The 22,910-nt window shown below is 39.5% G+C and overlaps 2 protein-coding genes across 2 annotated transcripts in view; one reads left to right on the top strand and one right to left on the bottom strand.

Annotated features, from left to right (window-relative positions):
• LOC117288046 overlaps nt 1-16,434 on the top strand; it is a 36,216-nt gene extending 19,782 nt beyond the window's left edge. The window contains 10 exon segments of the mRNA XM_033768729.1: nt 2,331-2,526; nt 4,356-4,456; nt 5,140-5,404; nt 6,806-7,071; nt 7,719-7,968; nt 8,335-10,353; nt 10,671-10,807; nt 11,501-11,729; nt 12,800-12,895; nt 15,928-16,434. Coding sequence (XP_033624620.1) covers nt 2,331-2,526; nt 4,356-4,456; nt 5,140-5,404; nt 6,806-7,071; nt 7,719-7,968; nt 8,335-10,353; nt 10,671-10,807; nt 11,501-11,729; nt 12,800-12,895; nt 15,928-16,020 — 3,652 coding nt within the window. The 3' untranslated portion in view covers nt 16,021-16,434.
• A 3,458-nt stretch (nt 16,435-19,892) lies between these two features.
• LOC117288044 (macrophage mannose receptor 1-like) overlaps nt 19,893-22,910 on the bottom strand; it is a 70,937-nt gene continuing 67,919 nt past the window's right edge. Inside the window, exons 45-47 of the mRNA XM_033768726.1 lie at nt 22,150-22,329; nt 21,567-21,626; nt 19,893-20,711 (exon numbers count right to left, since the gene is read on the bottom strand). Of these exons, the coding sequence (XP_033624617.1) occupies nt 20,488-20,711; nt 21,567-21,626; nt 22,150-22,329 (464 nt within the window). The 3' untranslated portion in view covers nt 19,893-20,487. The remainder of the gene's footprint in view (nt 20,712-21,566; nt 21,627-22,149; nt 22,330-22,910) is intronic.

Raw genomic sequence — 22,910 nt, 5'->3', positions numbered from 1 at the left:
GCGTAGCGCATGGTATGAACATGATGCATGCACTGAACGTTCATTTTCGTTGGTGATCGACATGGAGTATCATGATAACAGCATGTCAAGCGTGGGACACCAGCGAGATGTTTCTGGAGTTCCGTTGCACATGGACTGAAGGGAGTGATGATTGTATAAAGGAGCTTGTTTCAGTTGTTTGCCGTTTCCTTTTTTGGCTGTTCCGATCCAGTTGTTTTGTTTCATTTTTCAATTTCTCCTTTTAATTCTTATAACAGTATTTAATTCATTAAATCTTTGTGTATCTGTGTCTTTTAAAATAATTTTCTATTTGATTTATATTATTGATTTAATAAAATCTTTGCGTATCTGTGTCTTTTAAACCATCTCTATCTTTTGATGTGATTGAATTAAATATTCCGGACGGGCAACCTTTGTTTTTTTCTTTCTTTTCTTAAAAAAAAACATTTTTGGAAACGGGGGAATCTTCATTCATTGAATTGTTATTATTGAATTAATAATAATATTTTTAATTGAAAAAGGGGCTCTACTAAAAAAAAAAAACTCGAACAGCGGTGACGTTTTTGAAGTTTTGCATGGATGATACGAGCAAGGAATAATCATTAGAACCCCCAAATACTGCCGAGTGCGTTCGCCGACATGAATTTATTAAGTAAGCGGCATGTTTTTGAAATTGAGAAGGATTGTCGTCAGTGACTAAACCGTTGGTGGTTTTGAGCCACGCGCGTGATTTAAGCCATTCTATTGTCTGCTTGGGTAAACCAGTCCGTTGAATAGACTGGTGGCACTCTACGAGCACCATGCAATTATCACCTCTATTGTATTGATCATGGGGTTTAAGGGCTTCATGTCATTTCTCAACCTTGACGAAGGTAAGCTTTTTTTACACACTTATTCCAGGCCCTCGCTACAAACGTCTGAAAACAATACATTTTGTCTCCAAGGGACCGCAAAATTACCTCGTTATAACCGTGTTCTCGCTACTTCCGTGCTCGTATTATCCATATTTTAATGCATTGAAACACGCACGGGGCAGTTCGGGACCGGCAAAAAACCTCGTTATAACCGGAACCTCGTTACATGCGAGCTCGTAATAACGGGAGTCGACTGTATATACAATATATAAAAACGTGTGAAGGTTTCATTTCAAAAGGTGGAATATGTCCACGCAGGAAGAATGACGCAAATAGGAATAGATATTGTGAGAAATGTTACTGACAGTAACGCTTCTCATATTCAAATTTTGGGCATAGAAGCTGTGATCTTTTTACATAACCACTATAGTTCAACGTGAAATGTTTCTCAAATTGTTTATACTACCGAAGGCTGGTGTTGGCTTCTAACTAAAGTTTTTGTTGGCACTAATTTTTAGAGTGATTACCAAGCCTATACCTTGCCTTTAAGAACAATTGTGACTGCGGATGCAAACTTAAATGAACTAGCCATTGCCAATGAAGTACCCACACCGAGGTCCTTCTTCCTTTGGCTTGTACCTCCTCCCTTTGGACTCTATATCAAGTTTCTCTCATCTTTTAAAGCCTCTCATCAAGTGAGAAGGTTTAGTTTAAAACAACCAGGATATTGACATTGAGGGTTATAGCCTTGGGCAATGAAATACCCACACCGTCGTCCTTCCTGCCACGGTTTGGACCTACTGCGTCTTAATAATAATAATACTTAAAATTTATATTGTGCCCCTTACATACAAAATGATCAGAGGCGCAGAACACATGTTAAAAAGCACAGTCAGTCTTGATTCTGTCTCAGGTTTGTTCATCTTTTGTAGCCTCTAAAGTGAGTAGGCTTGGTTAACAAAAACAGGCTATTGATCTTGAGGGGTTTAGCCATGGGCTATAAAGTACCCACCCCAGCCCTGGGTTCATCTTCCCATGGCTGTTCATCATCCTTCTTGACTCACTTGAGTTTTTTTCAACATCTTTCATAGCCTCTTAAGTGAGAAGACTAAGTTAAAAAATTACCGGGTATTGACATTGAGGGTTATAGCCATGGGCAATGAAGAACCAACACAGACGTCCTTCCTCCCATGGCTTGGACCTCCTCTAAGTCTTTTAAAACACTAGCTCAATTTTTAAAAATATTTGTTAGCCTCTCAAGTGAGAACACTTGGTTGAATTATTTTCTGTTAATTGGGTTTATTTCTCATGTTTATCTCTGCTTTGTTGCTTCTTTTGTTTATACTTGTATTTTGTTCTTTGTTTTTGGTGGTGTTGCCCTGATTTACATTAGTCTTCACTAGGACATCAGCACCACTGCGCTAAGAAACTTAGTATTAAGCGCGGTATACATTTTTATATTATTATCCTTTATAGCCTCTCCAGTGAGTTAGAGTCAGTCACAAGACAGCTGTTGGATCTTGAAGCATCTTCATTGAAGAGAGAGATGGAAGAAGTCAAAATAAAGAACAGTGTGGAGACTGATACCCAGGAGCTTGATGAAGCTCGTGATATGCTCACTGCTGAGCGTCTTGCGTCACTGACTCAACGAGCTAAAACTGCTGAACTCAAGGTAAGTCAATAATTTTAGCACACAGAAGGTGCAGCTTGTCAATGCAGCTTGTCAACGATGGGCAAATTATCAATTTGATAATTTATATGAAATAAGAGTTGGTCATTGCTGACCATTTGGAAACTAGATTTACAATGTAAGATTTTGTTTTATTTGTGTCGTGCTGTTTTTTAATTTAAAAGAAATGTATCTATTATTTTTTTTATTTTGTGAGATATTGACTGATATCAGATCACCACTTCCATACGTGAGAGCTTCACTTAACTGATTTGGGCTGTTGACTCAAATCAACCATCACTAAGGAGCATGTTGGTCCCTACCCCTTGAGCCTAAAACAGGGTAACCCCCTTCACAGACCTTATGGATGTAGGCATAGGTATCATCCACTAGGAGCCTGGCTGGTAGAACAAATTGCAGTAAGTGCCTAAGTTGTGGAGAGGAACTTATGGCTTAGTGCCTTGCTCCAGGGCACAAGTATCATGACCAGGTATCAAATCCACACTCTGCTGCTGACAACACCGAAGTTTGGGTCCGGTGTTCTAGACTGCTCTGCCTCGACACGGCACAGTAGTCATGGTGTTTCAAAGCACTGAACATTTTAGGTTTTCTTTTTAAGCATCCTTTGGTGTGCTGTTCTTGCATGGCAGCTTTTAAGGTAACAAACTAATATTCTTACACTCGTTTTAGACAGGCGGGCCAGAGTAATGACTGAACCAAATAGATTAGGAGTGACTCTAGATCAACCCAAATAAATGATGGTTTGAGGCAGGCGAACTTAACAGAACATTTACATTGCCATTGGCGCGGCTCATGACAAGATTGACGTCTGAAACCAAGGCGCTCCAGAGTCATTCCGAACGACTGCAGCATTCGATCTTTTAACTTCTAGTGCATTGCTTCTTACTGTTTCAGACGTCAAACTTTTCATGTACTTCATTCAGAATTTGGTTCGGCCCGACTCTGGAGCGCTTGTCTATTTTAGTTGGCTTAAAGCCATTATACACTTTTGGAACAGAAAAAAAAAAAAAAAAAGTTCACAGATTTACAAATAACTTACAGGGTTTACAGAAGGTAATGGTAAAAGACTTCTCTCGAAATATTGTTCCATGAAGTGCTTTACTTTTGAGAAAACATTAAATCAATTTTCGACAACGAGAATTACGGATTAATAGTAAACACATGCCATGACACGGCGAAACGCGCGAAAACAGGGATGGGTTTTCCGCTATTTTCTCCCGACTCCGATGATCGATTGAGCCTAAATTTCCACAGGTTTGTTATTTTATATATAAGTTGTGATACACGAAATGTGGGCCTTGGACAATACTGTTTACCGAAAGTGTCCAATGGCTTTAATTCTTACGTAGAAGCTATTTTTCACATTGAATATAACAAAAGTCTTATTTAGAAGCTACTTAGAAGACAATGGACACTATTGGTAATTGTCAAAGACCAGTCTTCTCACTTGGTGTATCTCAACATATGCATAAAATAACAAACCTGTGAAAATTTGAGCTTAATTGGTCGTCGGAGTTGCAAGATAACTATGAAAGAAAAAACACCCTTGTCACACGATCAAGCATCTTTCTGATGCTTGATTTCGAGACTTCAAATTCTGAACTCGAGGTCTTGAAATCAAATTTGTTGAAAATTACCTCTTTCTCGAAAACTACTGCACTTCAGAGGAGCCGTTTCTCTCAATGTTTTATACTATCAACCTCTCCCCATTACTCGTTAGCCAGTGAGGTTTTATGCTGATAATTATTTTGAGTAATTACCAACAGTGTCTACTACTGCCTTTAAAATGTCTTGACGCTTTGTCTTTACAGGTTCTTGAAATGAAGCACCAAGCTCTTGAGGAGAAGATTGCTAGTACTCTGTCAAGTTCTTCTTATACATATAACATCTACGCAGAGAGCTCCAAAATCAGGTAATTACAGGATTCAAAAAAGGATTCATAAATACCCCAGACAGTTTCGCTATTCCTATTGGTGGAGAGCGCATCACGTGGGGGTGTTTAAACGGTTGACAATGACCAGCTGGATCTGTTTATAACCGTTTTTGGGGGGGATAGCATTTGTGCGGAGTACCACACAACCTCGTTCCAAGGGGTGATCCATCTCGCCGTGGCATTTTAGCCCATGAATACGAGGTTGCATATCCGAAAACTGTCTCATAAAAATGCACCACACGTACGTACAGAGCTCAAGGACGTTGGAAGCAGATACGTTCTTTTTACAGAGTTTCCTACTGTATTACGCTTTTTAACCAAAAAGGCAACGGCCCTGCCGGTTTTAAACGGCTGTTTAAGAACTCGCCGCTTCCCATTATTTTTTGTTCATGTAAGTTCGCCCCAAACATGGCTAAAAGCCCCTCTTGATAAGGGGCTACACATGTACACAAAGAAAACATCTAAGATGGAAATAACTTGGGGGAGTCTGGAGGTGGGAATTGACATTCCAGACTGTAGAATGGGGGGGGGGAACATGCACCAGGCAAGGAGTTCCAAAGAGAGGCAGTTCAGGGAATAAAGCTGTGTTGGAATGGCTCTTTGTCCAAGATATGTGTTTTGAAAGTTCTCTTTTTCATTCACAAATTCAATTTTTTTGGCAGCATGTACGAGAAAAACCAACTGGCCTCAAGATTCACTGCCTATGAGGACACCATTAAGGGACATGTTTCTAAGCTGCAGTCTGACTATGAAGCTTTGGTTCAGATGATACAGCATGAAGACAAGGCACCAGACCAGCTACATGAACTGAAGATTCCATCTATAGATACATTTGCTGTCTCGGTGGTAAAGAAGGTTGTGAGTCAGTTTGTACTCAATGAGTCAGTTTGTACTCCATTTAGGGGGGTGTTTTTTTTTTTTATAAAAGTGCAGTAGTTGGGTTAAAAGTAAAAGGGAGCAGTAACTTTTTATGCGTATTTTTTTCCTACTTTTTTTTTCCTTCTTCGAATATCAAGTAACAAACCAAAAGGGAAGCTGATTAGGTTTGGTTTTTGTAGTAATTAGTAATTGGAATACAAAATCTGCTCATATTGCAATTTTTAGGGATAAAAACTTTTTTATTTTTCCTAAACCACATTACTTGAAGGTACAAAAATGTCTTCTCATATCTCACCCATCCTACACAATCTTCACTGGCTACCAATTAGTTTCAGAATTCAGTACAAAATCAACCTCCTGACATTCAAAACACTTCATGGTTCCGCCCCTCCCTACCTTGCGAGCATGCTTCAGCACCGGCATGCCAGGCCAGGTCTAGGGTCATCAGGCAGCATGCTCTTTGTTCCCCGGACTCGCCTTGCCTCTTATGGTGATAGGGCCTTCTCTAATCTTGCCCCCCGCCTCTGGAACTCTCTGCCTCAAAGTCTAAGAGATACACATGACATTTGTCACTTGCAAAATTCCCTTAAAACACATCTTTTCAGACTGGCTTTTGAACACATCTGAGTTTTTCTTTTATTGACCTGGACCGGCGCCTCTGAATGTTTTTACAGAGATAGTGCGCCTCACAAATGCTGTGTTTTATTATTATTATTAGATGATTAAAGGAACGTTACAGAGTTGGTAAGAAACAAAAATCGTGAAGATCACAAATTTACATAAAAATTACACGGAGTAATGATGTTGGTAGTAGAAACCATCCCTTGAAATATTTCTCTCTGAATTTTCATATTCGACAAGAAATAAATAATCTAATTTCACGTTTGGAGTTTATCCCTCAGTGAGCGTTTATTCATTTTGTTTTGGCATCGATGCAATGCAAAATTTGTAATCGGTTTTTCTTTATTCTCTTGCGACCCAGATGGTCGATCAATCTCAAACTTCTACAGGTTTGTCAGTTTATGTACATGGTGGATTACATAAAGTGTGTACACTGCCAGCAACTTTTTTTGCTAGCAAAACCAATTCTGTAATGTTCCTATGCTTAATACTATTCAAAGCTGCTTTACAACTAACCAAGTAAGCTTTTATTGGCATTAATTTTAAGAGTGATTAACAAAAACCCTACCTTCCCTTTATTTAACACGTCAAATTTCTTAAAGATTTGAATTTTGCATGCTATTACCACGTTTTTCTTAAAAACTAGTTTACCTTCTCTCCTAAGTTACCTTACACAGCAAGTTAATTTCTAGGACTTATTTTCAGATGGGTGAAAGGATAACCATGTTCCTAAGATCCTTAAGTCAGTAAATTCAGCAAAAAATAAACTAGTGCAAGTAAACTAGTGTATATATGAATCAAATGGTTACCTTGCAATCCCCTTTTCAGCCAAGACACGAACATGTAAACCTCTACCAACAAGGCACTGGTTCAAGCAGCGAGCCATCAGCTAGAACCACAACCCCAACCCCCCATTCAGATCCAAGTCCTGGTCCTGCCTCGGAGGGTCCTGTCATCATCGGTTTTGTTGACAGCGAGACGCCATCTACCGTCCATGGAGGAGGTCTTAGTAGACATCAGAGGGTTCTGGGTGGAGCGAGGAAGGGGAGAGGACGGGGTAGGAGAGGATCTGGTACTGTGAGCGGCGACAACAGGTTTGTAATTTAGTGCCCTGGTCATTGGGCCAATAACATTCCTCTTTCTCAGCTCCCTTGGGACTATACAACCTGGGCAACCGTTGCGCTCCAAAGGCTTTTTCATACACAATATCAACTGCAGGTACCCATTTATACCCCTAGGTGAAAAGAAGCAGTTACAGTAAAGTATCTTGCTCAAGGACACATTTTCACGACCGAGACCCCCGAAACGATGATTTAACCATCAGAACTTGAATTCGGTGCTCTCAACCACTCTGCCATGACAACCTTAATAGCACTTACACACATACTGTCACTACTGTCGGCAGGCTTGTGTAATTTTGTCTGGATATTTCCAGGTTTGGGATTTGTTCTTCACATTCTCATCTTTTCAGCTGGCTGCTGTTAATGGACCATGCCTACGGTTCTGTCCATTTGACAGCAGCCAGCCACCAACCCTGTCATTACCAGTGAAGACCAGCTCCCCACACTTTTATTCCCTAATTCAAAAACTACCCACTATTACTGTTTTCATTTTTTTGATCCATTGTTCCAACCTCGTTGTTGTTAGTAGCAAACAGTAAACTTCTAAAAGTTGTGACGGCCACTTGTAATAAACCAAGTCACTTGATTGATCATATTTGCTGTCTTTTTCCTCAATGTAGTCCCATCAGACCTGGACACCATGCACTTCAAGAAGGCGAGGACACTCTCCAAGCCCATCCAACCAAGCCTGCTCCCGAAACCCTGGAAGCAGATGAGATGCTAAGTAACCGGCCACTACCAGATCCCACACAGCAACCTCGTACAGATCTGCCAGAGACACCGTCCGGTCTGGGTGCAGCTTCCATGCCACCAGGCTTAAGAACTCCAGCAGGTGGATCTGATGGACCTCCTGGACTTACTGAAAACCAGGTTAGAAATATTCAAATCAAGACTGAGATTTCGTGATTCCATTATTGTTTTGTCATAGCTATCATTTTGTTGCTAGATTGTTTTGTTACCAAGTTAGGAGAAATTGCCCGAAGCGTAAAAGTTTTTTTTAGGAAATACAAAATTTCTGACGAAATCCCTGACAAAATTTTTGTTTCAGGCAAACACTTTTTTGCATTAAATATTTTGATGAAGTTGTTGTATCACAAGTGGTGTGCAAATGTACAGGTAACTTAAAGATTCTTGAATGATACAGTTAATATCTAAGACATCTGTTTTTACACCTGGTGTAATTACTTTAAAGTAATTATTTTATTTTAAACTCTTGTATACCCTTTTTACCTTCAGTCCAGTGAAACCAAAGCGTCCAAAGAGGCAACTGTCCTCACCAGAGCTGAACGCATCAGGAACATGCAGCGGATATTCAGCAGTGGTTCATCCCTTTCTAGGCTGAGGTCCAAATTCTCAGAGGGACTCTCATCTCAACTTCACATGACTTTAGGCTCCCACTCTGGAGAAATCTCCGCCAGGAGGCTGAATGCAGGACTCTTGCCTGTCAAGCAGCCAGCTCCTCAAGTGGCTTCTCAAGGGGTGGAAGATAAAGTGCAACAACTAGACACAACCTCTGAGGGAAGCCCCACAACCTCTGGCCAGGGGCAGGAGTCTCACAATCCAGTATCTAGTGCATCTTCAAGCGCTGTGCTCGCCACTAGTCCAGATCATGAAGAAGTCAATAAGAAAGCAGATTCAGATGAGACATCTAAGGTAGCTACTCCTCTGCTCGAGGTTCCTCAGGAGGCAATGCATCAAGAAGTGTCAGCACCATCTCAACATGTCAGTGAGACTAACCAGCCAAACCATCAACAGCCTCATCAGTCCCATCAACAAGCTCATCAACACCAAAGTTATCGTGTTCCAAGTCAGCCGTCCTTCTATCCGCCCCAGAGACGCACGGCTCTACTCCCAACACCTCCGCCACCCTTGATTAGGCCCAAACATTTGCAACGACCTGCAGCTGTTTCATTTAGTGAACAAATTCTTTTTGGAGCTTACCAGAATCAGCAACGGAACCAGTACTTCCATGGAAGGTCTACTGGATTTCCTCCAATATATCCACAAACAAATCCTCAACCTTATCTACGCCAGATGCCAGGTAAGCCTCCTAATTGGCAAGGAACGGCAAGTACAGAACCTCGGATGCCTCAGGATATTACTAGTAATCCTCAGAAATGCAAAAGTAATGTAGAAGAAGTGGCAGGTAATCCTAAAGAAGTGGCAGGTAATCCTAAAGAAGTGGCAGGTAATCCTAAAGAAAGGGCAGGTAGTCCTAAAGAGGTGGCAGGTAGTCCTAAAGAAGTGGCAGGTAATCCTAAAGAAGTGCAACAAATGCCAAGTAATCCACAAGTATTTTCAAGTTGTCCTCAGATGCCATTGCATCCTTCTCTAGAGAAGCCTTTGCCTGGTATTCTTCAGCATGATGTGGTCATGGAAGAGACTGTCGAGTCTGTACCCATTATGCTTGAATCAGCAGATAGACCAAAAATTATCGAGTCAGGCAATCCTGGAGTTCATAACCTTGATGATAGCACTGAGCCAGAAGAGTTTGAAGCTCTACTCAACCAAGAAATTAATGACAACACTGATGCTGATCAACGGCAGGAGGCTGGTATCACATCAAGCAGAAGCAGACATCTTTCATGCGGGTCGGCCGGGCCACGTTCAACCACAAGCCACGGCAATTTGGTGTTCGGTACATCTGGCGTTCCTGGACCTGCTTCTGATCAAAATGCTAGCAGCTCTGACTTCAATTCCTGTGGCCAGAACATCACGGCAGCTCAGAGAATCAGTATGGAGTGGAAGGCCAAGAACAGACTTGCTAACAAAAGAGATGTTGAAATTCAAGGTACAGGTTTGTCGACTTCCCAACCGCTTACCGCACCACAGTCCTCTGTTGATACCAAACAGCTTCCCTCAGTTGAGCCCAATATAAGGTCACACCATGCAACTAGTACCTTCTTCCAACAGAAGACAGCCGATGTGAACACCAGAAGCTTCAACTTCACAAGTGACAGATCCAACAAAGCCAACTTGCCACCGAGATTTCAGGCGCAGATGGAGTCACAGAAGAAGCAGGTTCAGAAGCCGCGTTTGGGGGTTGGTATCGACCACATTGCACCTCTCATGTCAGTGTTGCCAGGGATGGCCAAGGCTGCTGGGGCGGAGCCAGGGTTGAAGAAGAGGAAGAGTCGGGATGCTTCAACAACGGAGGAGGACAAGACGAGAGAGAAGAAGGTGGCAGCTGAGGAAGATGTCAAGACCACCAAGGAAGAAGCAAAGAAAGCAGAAGCTGATGAATGGCAAACACAGGTATGGAAAATGAATTGCTTGATTTTGTTGCTGTCCATCTTTGATTCATATCAGGGCCCCGTTTGATATTGCTGCACAAAAAGTGACAGGGCTCTGTCCACGCACAAGCTTGGGTATTGGGCCGATGCGAGTGAAGTGTGGCCAGAGGCGTCACGTCTGGGATTCCAACCAACACTCCTATGACTTGGCCACTAGAGCTTTTAAGTTTGATGCGCTAGAATGTTCAGCCACTATATGCTTACAATGACATCTAATTTGATTGTCTCTTGCAACATTTTAATGTATGTTTTGACTTTTGTCAACTGTTTCTTCTTCAGATGAGTAAACGAAAGAAGCGAGCCATGGCCCAACAGGCAGAGCAGAAGCAGCAACAGTCTCCAGCAGGGAAGGCAATGGGTGGCTCGCTGGATAAGCTGGTTGGAGTGTTGTCCAAGCAGTTTGCTAATGTCAAAATGTAAGTCTTATCTGGTAAATCAAATTAAACTTAATGCTTAAGAAAACAACAATTTACGTGGCATGTCATTTTTAAGGATTTTGCCTGATTTCAAGATTTTCTCAAAATCTCCTTGAGCCTTAAAATGTTTTTGAAATAACCATTTTGGCGCAGGCAGAGGGGAATACTGGACAGTGACAAAAGAATTTAGGTTGTAGTGACAAACGCCTTTTGATTGATGAGCAAAAAAGGATTGTTACAGAATTGGTAAGAAACAAAAATCGTGAAGATCGCAGATTTACATAAAACTTACACGGTCTAGTGATGATGGTAGTAGAAAACATCCCTTAAAATATTTCTGTCAAAAATTTCTTCTGATGGGAAATAAATAATCTAAATTTGCGTTTTGAGTTTATCACACAGTGAGCGTTTTGTTAATTTTTGTTTTGGCATCGATGCTATGCAAAATTTGTAATCGGTTTTTCTTTATTCTCTCGTGACCCAGATGGCCGATCGATCTCAAACTTCTACAGGTTTGTCAGTTTATGTATGGGGTGGATTACATAAAGTGCTTACACTGCCAGCAACTGTATTTCATCAAAAACCAATTCTGTAATGTTCCTTAAAAAAAAAAAAAAACACTTGTTGAACATCCTTTTGATATTTTGATTTAAATTTGTTTTTTCTTGATGAACAACTTTTCTTGATTTGTAGGAAGGAGCTTCTTGATGTGATCAGGCAGGTGCGTATGGATCACAACGGCAGTCTGAGCGGTATCCCGCTCAACACTATCCTAGCTGAGTCTAAACTATACCTAAAGACCAAGAGGGAACAATGCCAACCCCACCAGACTAAACCACAGACCTACACCAGGCAGGATGGTCATACTAAAGGGAAGGAACTACCGACTCTACAAGCTATCAAGCAGGCTGGACCCTTACAGGTATGTACTCAGTTTCACTTACTTACTTATCTAAGGGTTGTGCCGTCCAACGCATGAGGCAGTCAACGCTCTCCAGGCAGATCGGTCAGCAGTCAGTGACCTGACGTCGCTCCAGCCTCTATTGACCCTATGAGACCTCGCTGGATCGTCTGGTGCCAGTTCCACCCCAGGACTTGATTGGCGAGTCTCGAAGGGAACCGTTAAACACGGCCCAAATTTACTTTGTGGAATAGAGTCGAGCCAACTTTTATTTTTGGATTGGTCGACTCTAAATGTAAAAAAAAAAAAATAATAAATCTGTCAACACTTAGTTCTAAGCAGAAAGTTGCAAATCCCAAACACCATGTTTTATTTTGAATCTGATGGACACACTGCTAACTTCATCAGCTGATTATTGATGGTCCTAAGTGGTACTTGACAAATGGCCCCAATGCGCGATGCTTTGCAGGGACTAGGTTGATCTCTACCCGAAATCATTCACAACTCGCTACGCTTCTACGAATTTCAGTGTCTATTTTGTATATATTATGAACAAAAATAATAATCAATTGACATGGAACTATGTGCGAGTCAACATAAAACAAATCCTAAATGCGTTTCATTTGTGCATTATCGCAGAATATAATCACTCTGTGAAATTTGGCTCTCCGTTTTCGCTTCTAGGAATTCAACATTCTAGATTTCACCTCATGATTATATTCTGTAACAATGCACTCATTGCATCCAACATTTGTATCATATCATTCGTTAATTTTGGTTTTTACCCATACACCGATGTGTGTTAGCACTGTATACTCAGTACTTTCCCCCGAGTCCTGTGAACAAATATCACAGGCATGTTACTCAGGTGGGATTCGAACCCACGACCCTTGCAATTCTAGAGCAGTGTCTTACCAACTAGACTACCGAGATTGCCCGGTAGCTAGAGGCAGTTCGAATCCTATGTTTTGGCAGCGGGTACCGCAACGATATATATTGCGCAACGATATATATTGAACATCTATTATATATCATTCAGTGTTGATTACTTTGGAGAGTACTAATCATTGATATTATTTTTGATATTGCAGGAAGCTGCGGACATCTGTGTGATATGTCAGGATGATATGAGTTCTAAGGGAGGTGATGTCCGAATGCTGGACTGTGGACATCTATTCCATGATGAGGTGGGTCACTTAACCACTCCTGGTTATCTATCTATATCTGTGTATTAACCCCTTCCATGCAGGCGGCGTCTGTTCCCTGCTCACAATTTTGTTGGTCAATAGGTTTATGTGTATTCGCTGCATCGCCTAAAATGCACACTTCACTGAATAACTCACAGTGACACTGACCACCAAAATGGCAAACCCAAGATTATTCTGATGACAACGCCAGGTGAATTGGGTCAATACAGGTTTCTGTATTGAGTTGGTTCTGAAAAAACCCCAATGGTTGACCAACCGGTGAATTGTCAACCACCGCTTCTTTTTAGAACCAACGCTACTCAAAAGAGGAATACACATGGTGCTTCCACAAACCTTAACTAAATTGTACTTTCACCATGTAAAGTTTCAAAAACTAGTAGTCTTCATCTGTTTGTCATTATGGCTGTGGCTATCGGCTGGAGCCTTAAGGGCCAGTCGCACTGCTCAACACAATACGCGCATGCTTGTTCAACCAATCGACGGCGTGCCTTTGTTAACGTGATCGTTATTCGTTATCGCTGCAGTGTAATTGGCCTTTAAGGCCTGGTGCTGTGTTTCTCAGAAGGCAAGGACTCTAAGGCATTTTCTCCTTGGTAAAGGGAACCTTTATAAAATTGTTCAATTTAATGGAACCTTCAAGGGGCACCAAGGCAATGACTCGGGGCAAAGGAGGCAATAGTTGCCTCCATAGCCTCCATGAAGTATCAGGTCTTACCAATATAAGCCGTGTAAATATGGCGAGAAAATCTGCCAATACACAGTCTTAAAAGTGCACTAGTTTTTCAAATTATTGGGTCTGAAAACCAACATTTTTTACCACTAACTATTGTCTTTGATAACTGGTCTATTTGATTTCATGCGACATGATCGAGTTTGGGTTGTACGAACGGAGCATCCCTCTTCAGGTAAGATAAGTTGGTAACTTATAACTGATTGCATTGGTAGCATGCTGTTTCTAGTCGTTTTTTGGTTATTTTCATAACTGATTGCAGTGGTAGCATGCTGATTCTAGTCTAGTTATTTGGTTATTTTCATGAGTTTGTGTTGTATGAACGGAGCATCCTTCTTTAGGTAAGATAAGTTGGTAACTTATAACTGATTGCAGTGGTAGCATGCTGATTCTAGTCTAGTTATTTGGTTATTTTCATGAGTGTGTGTTGTATGAACGGAGCATCCTTCTTTAGGTAAGATAAGTTGGTAACTTATAACTGATTGCAGTGGTAGCATGCTGATTCTAGTATAGTTATTTGGTTATTTTCATGAGTTTCTGTTGTATGAACGGAGCATCCTTCTTTAGGTAAGATAAGTTGGTAACTTATAACTGATTGCAGTGGTAGCATGCTGATTCTAGTATAGTTATTTGGTTATTTTCATGAGTTTCTGTTGTATGAACGGAGCATCCCTCTTCAGGTAAGATAAGTTGGTAACTTATAACTGATTGCAGTGGTAAGCATGCTGATTCTAGTCTAGTTATTTGGTTATTTTCATGAGTTTCTGTTGTATGACTGGAGCATCCCTCTTCAGGTAAGATAAGTTGGTAACTTATAACTGATTGCAATGGTAGCATGCTGATTCTAGTCTAGTTATTTGGTTATTTTCATGAGTTTCTGTTGTATGACTGGAGCATCCCTCTTCAGGTAAGATAAGTTGGTAACTTATAACTGATTGCAATGGTAGCATGCTGATTCTAGTCTAGTTATTTGGTTATTTTCATGAGTTTCTGTTGTATGACTGGAGCATCCCTCTTCAGGTAAGATAAGTTGGTAACTTATAACTGATTGCAATGGTAGCATGCTGATTCTAGTCTAGTTATTTGGTTATTTTCATGAGTTTCTGTTGTATGACTGGAGCATCCCTCTTCAGGTAAGATAAGTTGGTAACTTATAACTGATTGCAATGGTAGCATGCTGATTCTAGTCTAGTTATTTGGTTATTTTCATGAGTTTCTGTTGTATGACTGGAGCATCCCTCTTCAGGTAAGATAAGTTGGTAACTTATAACTGATTGCAATGGTAGCATGCTGATTCTAGTATAGTTATTTGGTTATTTTCATGAGTTTCTGTTGTATGACTGGAGCATCCCTCTTCAGGTAAGATAAGTTGGTAACTTATAACTGATTGCAATGGTAGCATGCTGATTCTAGTCTAGTTATTTGGTTATTTTCATGAGTTTCTGTTGTATGACTGGAGCATCCCTCTTCAGGTAAGATAAGTTGGTAACTTATAACTGATTGCAATGGTAGCATGCTGATTCTAGTCTAGTTATTTGGTTATTTTCATGAGTTTCTGTTGTATGACTGGAGCATCCCTCTTCAGGTAAGATAAGTTGGTAACTTATAACTGATTGCAGTGGTAGCATGCTGATGCTTGTGTGGCTATTGTTTTAGCAGAGTTTTTTTTAATTTCATTGGAGTGAACTTTCATTGTGTAAAATTTGAAATGTGTTTTTTTGCCATTCGCTGTTTCCAAACCCAATAAGACCAAGGCTTAATTTCATAGAGCTGCTTAATTGCAGATTTTGTGTTTGCAGCGTGAGTTTCCATTTTACAGCGCTGCTTTTGGTAAGCTTACAAAACAAAGGTTCTTAACCATCAGGTGCTTACTGTATGAAATAACGTGCAAGCTGGCCCCCTAATTTCCTTGCTTCTCAAATTGTGTATTCCTGTTTGGGATTATTCTTCCTGCGTGAACATTTTCGCTCCAGATTTTTGCCGACATCTAAAGAGTGACCAAAATGTTCACATGTTAGTTGGACTGTATACATGTCCAACTATAAATATAAATATGAATAGTAAACTTGCAGGTACAACCATGGGTAAAAACTCTTTTGAAGGAGTGGTGGCTCTAAAAAGAGCCGGTTTGGTCTCGACGTTTCAAACAGTATACTCTGCTCGTCTTCAGGAGAATGTACATGTACATCTACAATTATATAGAATTAAAACAATCTAAAACCACTGATATACTTTGTGTATACTAAGTGTTTTTGTTTTCCTATTTTATTTTCATTCTTAGTGTATCAGCAAGTGGTATGTCACTCGAGAGAGAACCTGTCCTGTCTGCCGTTGCCACACCCTCTTTGTAGAAGACTTCCCTCGTCTTCAGTGATGTGGAAACTCCTTTTGGAACTCCTTCAAGTGACGAGTAAGTGATACGACCTCACTTTCTCTTTTAAAATACCCAAACCCTTTATAAAGCTTGATGTATTCACACTAGTTCAGGGCTCAAATTTTAGACTGGACCACAGGCCAGCGGCCAGTAGTGTTGATGCCAGTAAGCTCAAGTCAAGTAGTATTTTGCTTTTCAATTGAATCTGTGTAATATTTATTTTGAACAAAAGTGTCAACTTTGAGTTTGATAAAACAATTCCAAGTATTATTCCTAATACTCGACCTATACAGACAAACGAGATAAATCATATCTAAGCACTGAGTTACATGTCTTAGCACGTGTTCAAATAAAAACAGTTCAATGCATGTTAAAGGATTTGGGTACTTTTTGCAACACAAAACACAATGTCCACTGATTTACATGAAACTTACACAGCTTGAAGATAATGACAGTAGAAAGCTTCCCTGAAAATATTACTTGCCGAGGTAAAATACGTTTTTACATGCTAAAATAATTTTCATCTCATGATCACCGAGACGAAAATTATTTTCATGACATTGTTTTACTCATTTCTCAAAAACTATAGCACCTCAGAAAGTAATATTGTCAGGGAAGCTTTCTACTATTAGTATTTTCTAAATGTGTAAGTTTAGTGTAAATCTGTGGACATTGTGTTTTTGGTCCGGCAAATCTTACCTACAATGTAGACCCTTCAAACTGTTGAAGGGACTGTTTTTTTTATTATTTTCATTTTGGTCTTTTACAAGCAATTTTGGTCCATTAAACATTGTAAGTTACAAGACCTGTGGTCTCCCCCCTGAAATTCGAGCCCTGTGGTAGTAGATTCTTTTAAACGTTCATTTACTTCAAAAACAAAGCAATTTAGACGATTCAGGGCGATTCCAGTGGAGTTTTTTATGACAATGATTGGTCTTAATAACTAATTGGTAACGAGTTAAACTCCACTAATACTTAATTCTGTTTCACCTTTTCACTGAGAAGTTCTCAGCGATTGAGCATTTTTACTTGAGAAATTAAGACCCTTATGAAACAAATCTTGTTCATAGAATCTAAAATACTTATTTTGGAAGGACAAACAAACGGTGAAAAGTAAATTATAAGCTGTTCCAAAACCGCCTGGGGTAAAAATTTCTGCTGCAGGATTTACATGTATGGTAAGCGTTTTGTAGTTTTTGTTTTTATTTAGCTGAATTGGAAAAACGTTTTTTACATATGGGTTATATTGTGTGAAATCAGTTTCTGTGTTTGCCGAAATGTTAAAAATGTAAAACTTCTGATGATCATCTCAGTTTACCTCCAATTGTTTTTGGGCCAACTTAGTATTTGTTGTCCCAAAGCGACAGAAACCGACAGGTTTTCAATTATGGTGCAATTTGTGTTTTCCATTTGCCAACATACATTAACATTTAAATCAGGGAGTTTTATTATAAATTAACTATGTTCTATCACAGGGTATGTTTTAGTTTTGTTATAGCTTTGTGCCAAAGAAAGAAATTGCCTTGGTTTGTTTACAACCATCAAAGCTGCAGTTAAAATCAATAAATTTATATTTTTGTTTATCTCTATATTTTGATGACTAGACCATCTTGCCATTTTGTCAGGTTTCCTGTAGAGAACAGTTCAAAAAGTACTGATAAATCTAAGGGCCATGTCACAGGAGGCAATCTCTAAGAAGAAAAGGCATTCTTGTTTGAGTGTTATCATTTTTCTTTTGTGGATCGTAAGATAATGTTTTAAACATGACTCGTGTGCTACCAAAATGGTCATGCTGCATGCACACTGCAGTTGGTTGCCTCCAAGTTGCCTGCAAAAGTTGCCTCGTGTGACAGGGCCCGAAAGGGTACGTGACCATTTACCCTTCAGCCTTGTTTCGGCTGTGTACAGATGTAAATAGAATATAAATCAGACATGTAACCCAACCTCTAATATCGTTTTCCTCCGACTTATGTTGATGAACACATTCCAGAAACCTACCTCTGTTTTCTTCATTTGGGAGTTTACAGGTAGCATTAACACTCTCTATTTATTTATAGAATATTATTTATGGTAATTCAAATAGTTAAAATTTGCACCACTTGTTTGATTTTTGTTTGTTCTGAGGGGCCCTTATTTGCCAGGGACATCACAACAACAAAAACAGCGCCCCAAAATTGCTATGCACAGAAAAATCTTGCTCCGAAGAAACCGGTTACCAAGCCAAACTTCCATAAAGGTGACATTGTTTCCACTGGTGCCCCAATTGAGTTTTGCTTATTGAAGAAATTTGCTAAGCAGCAATTTTTTGCTTTACAAGTGCTTTATCCAACTGGTCCCTGATGATGTTTCTTTATCAGTTGTAAATAGTGTAAAACATTTTGTGACTATAGTTTGTGTAGTACTAGTGAACATAGTGCCGTGTAAATAAGTAATAAATTTATGTTGTAGTGTCAGATGTTTATTTTAGTTTTATGTGAAACGTTTCAATTGTGATTAACGAGAGTACATGCTGCACACGAGTAACATCTATTTCAATGCTGTACATGTAATTCATTACCAAAAAGCATATAATGTTGAAATTACCCAAGTAACACAGTAGCATGAGATAAGAGACATACTCTTTTGACACATTTCACCAAACACCACATGCTCACCATTTGGCAATGCTCACCATTTGGGTAGTCAAAGTGCACGCAAACATCATGGTAAACACTCCATCGCCTAAATTGCACAGTGCACCTTTTCACACAGGGCCATTGACTCCCCAAATAGTGCAACCAATATTGTTGTGTTGATGACATCAGGGCCCAATTTCATGGCTCTGCTTACCACCAAATTCTGCGATTACGATCACCATTCTCCGCTAGCATGTTCTGTGCACGAGCCAAATTTCTGCGCTAGCTTTGTAAGCGAAGAATGCTTACATTTAGTATGGCAGATCACAAGGAAAAATTCTCTGCTAACCCTTGAAATAGGCTACAAGTAACTGCGGAATTCCCTGCTTCGTCGCTTACAGAAAGTATAGCCATGATAATGGGCCCTGTTGAATATGGGTAAATATCCAGGACTTAGTTTAAATAGAATCTTTTATAAACTTGGATTATATGTTGTTGGTTTAAAATGACTTGCATGTAATATGGGCCAACCATTCACACAAAAAGAACAGGGTGTCTGCCGTTGATTTCACAAAACTCTTCCTAACTTAAGACTAATCTTAGGACGTAGGACGAGTCCCAACCCTGCACTGTAGCATACAGACCTTAAGATTAATCCTAAGTTAGGAAGAGTTACTTGTCCTAACTCGAGATAAGATGAGTCCCAACTCTTTGTGAAATCGACGGCTGGTGTCTAGATGAGGTGAACAGTTTGCAATGTAACGGCCCGATACTTGATTCTTGTAGGTGCAGGGCAGTTTTCACTGAGTGAAGGGCACCTCTACATGAGGGAAATGCAAGTTAGTATTGGATCATTTCAAAGGGCACCAAGGCAATGACCAGGGGCATTGAGGCATTTGCCTTCATGATAATAAATCAGAAATGGTCCCAACGCTATTATTTTACTGTTTATTTATATAACATTTTTTTTCATGACTGCTCTTTCCTTTGTGACATAGTATGATAGACGTTTATTTTTGTATACAAAGTTTTGCTATTTAGAAATTAACATGTTTGTTACATTTTTAGTATTCATTATTTTTTTTTTTTACTATTAAGTGTTAAAAAATAAACTTGTATTCAACAGGCATAAATCTTTGTAAGATTATTTCTTTTCATACAATTTAAAAAGACAACCTGATTTGTAAGGCAAGTTATCATGGTTGATTTCGATAACATCACACACAACCGATTTTTTTTTTTTTTCAGGGACAAAAGTTCACAATTACTAAAGAACCCCCTTGCCTTTCAATCAGCTTTGCACCCCAAACTAAAACATAGATGATAAACTGGTCCAAATAATTATCACTAAATACATTCAATTATTTGACACAATATAATATTTGGTTTAACATTAAAAAAAAACTTTAAATCTCTACCCAAGGGTTATTAAAAGCAGACTATTAGTTGACCTAAAAGATAATATGCTACATTTGTTTGTTAAATGATAATTTTTTTATATTTTGGACTGTTCATTTTGTTTGCTGTGAATTTCTGAACACTGGTTGCCCAAGGTTTTTCCAACACCATATTTAACCCTCATACTCTTGGTACCATTTTCCAGTGAAGTCACCAAACATTCAAAGCCATTCATATTCTACAGCTGACTCTCATTTAGCATGGTATAACAAGGTCACTTGGACTGGCATATTGACTTCTTTATAAACTGAATCATTGTCGTAGGACAGCAAAACAAAGTAGGAAATGAGATTCAGAACTTCAGAGTTTATTATTGATGCTGATTCTCCGTTATTACAGTACATTAATTAAAGTAGAATTCCAGAAATAGTTAGTTGTCTTCTTTGGTAGTACATCAAGCATTTGACCCGTCAGGTTCAGCCTCTTCTGGTTTAGAAGGCTCAGCAGATTTCATGTCCTCGGTAGATGCATACGTCATGTTTGCAAAGCCTGTTATACTAGTATCGTGATCTTTGGGGGACTTGTTGCGCGACGATATGAAGAATATGCCAATCATGATGAGCAGTATAAAGACAGTTGCAGCGAGTGCGATACCAACAATAGTGCTAGTTGGAGTCCCTGCAAAAGAAGTAGCCAGATTGAAAAGTGTGAGCAGTTTGATGTACACCTAGGTTTAGTCGAGGGGTATTTGAAAATACGTGTACTAAATGTGACGTTTGAAGCTTTGCGTGGTGTATAAGATATAGAGGATTAGTGTAGAGGTTAAGAATAAACTATAAACTGCTCGTCTTCAGGACAAAGAGCTTTTCTCCTGAAGATGAGCAGAGTATATTGTTGCAAATGTCAAGACCAAACTGGCTTTTTTTCAGAGCCAACATTCTCTCCAAATTATGACATTACTTGCCAGTTTGCTATCATTTTTATCATAGTTTAATCTGAATGTATAGGTACTAGTTTAAGTCACAGTTTATCCTGCATTGCTTTAAGTGCTGTATTACACTGGGTACTGCATTCCTGACAGTTGTGCAGAGATACAAGGGTTTCTCCATTTTTCTACAAAGCGGTGAGCAAGCGTGACATTGTCGGTTCTAAGGGTCTATTGCTAACTATATACATGTGTATAAAGACAATGAAAGACAGCAAAAAAAGTAACTCAGCTATTGTAAAAGCACCTATAATTTGAAAATCGTTACTCATATTCTAAAAATGAAAGCCGAGTTACTTTTTTTGTTGTCTTTATATATACAGAACCTTATCTTGGTTATGAGAGAGTATGTGTACTATACCAGTAGTCAATGTTTTTTTACCAACGTTTGATGCTGTACAGAACTTAATTCATTTCATGTAGAACTTTTGCCTAGTTACCAAACATGTACATTATCTTGAATCAAAGAGAGTATGAATGCCAGCAGTCCATGGTTCACCCAACATTTATTATGCTGACATTATTCAACTTGTTGGCGCTACACTTACCTCCTTGCTTTTGTGGGCTCTTCGTCCCAAAGCTGAAAGATGGCTCTTTAGTTGCTGGAGCTGAAAATGATTAAAATTAATAGATAACTGAGATGCGTTTGAAGCTGTTATTAAAGATTAAAATGTGCAGCTCTTATATTAGTGCTTTAGCACACCTGAAGGGTATCTCAGAGCACTCACTATTTTGTTTACAGGTATTCAGAGCTATGTTTGGGATCACATGTATGAGACCCATTTTTGCAACAGTTGGTAACATTTACGTGTAACCTTGTAACAGTTAACATGACAAGGTGCTGCGGCGCTAACTAAATGCAGCTAACTAACCTTCTCTTGAGAATAAATGTACTGAGTTCTTATGTTTGCATTACACAACACTTGGGACCTGTACGTCCAATCCTAAAAAGACGAAGCAAAGTCAAGTGTCTTGCTTGGGGACACAAAAGTCAAGACCGAGACTCAAACCCACAGCTTGAATCCGGTGTGCTTTATCACTCGGCCAAAACACGCCAACAAATTTGGAGTCATCTTAATATTATTTGTCCTTACTATACATACAACTTGAAATTGAGAAGTCTACACTTACGTAGTTTTGCCATCTTACAGATGTATGATCTGAGTTGATTACATTTATTGTCGTTCCATTTGCCTGTGTCCGTGTACATCTCAACACAGTTCTCATGTTCTCCCTCCCACGTCATTGAGGGCTCACCATTGTTCCAATATACAAAGTTGACTGGGTCAGAGTTCAACCACTCGAACTGGCCTGTCCAAGAGTAGAATCAAAGTATCGGTAATAAGCGTTGAAGGCTTTATATGTAACTGAATGGTCACTGCGCTGTGGTTGATCCACAGAACACCTTAAAGGGAAGGTACACCTTTGGTAGTTGTCAAAGACCAGTCTTCTCACTTGGTGTATCCAAACATAAGCATAAAATAACAAGCCTGTGAAAATTTGGGCTCAAATGATCATCCAAGTTGCGAGAAAATGAAGAAAGAAAAAACACCCTTGTTGGACGAATTTCAGTGCTTTCAGATAGGAATAAAAGACTTCTAGCTAGAAGTCTTTTATTATTTTAGTGAGAAATTACCTCTTTCTCAAAAACTACATTACTTCAGAGGGAGTCGTTTCCCACAATGTTTTATTCTATCAACAGCTCTCATATGCTCGTTACCAAGTCAGTTTTTCAGTTAATATTTGTTTTGAGTAATTACCAAACATGTACCTTTCCTTTAAGGGACACTGCCTTAAGCTGTTGTAATAATAACAACAAGGGCCTTTCTCAAACCTCCGCTTGGGTTCGACTATTGGCTCCAGGCTCTGTCTGCTGATGTTCGAACCACGGC

This window comes from Asterias rubens, chromosome 3 (genome assembly GCF_902459465.1).
Source record: "Asterias rubens chromosome 3, eAstRub1.3, whole genome shotgun sequence".
Taxonomy (NCBI): domain Eukaryota; kingdom Metazoa; phylum Echinodermata; class Asteroidea; order Forcipulatida; family Asteriidae; genus Asterias; species Asterias rubens.
The sequence above is the reverse complement of the archived record's forward strand: the minus strand, read 5'-3'. Positions and strand labels throughout refer to the sequence as shown.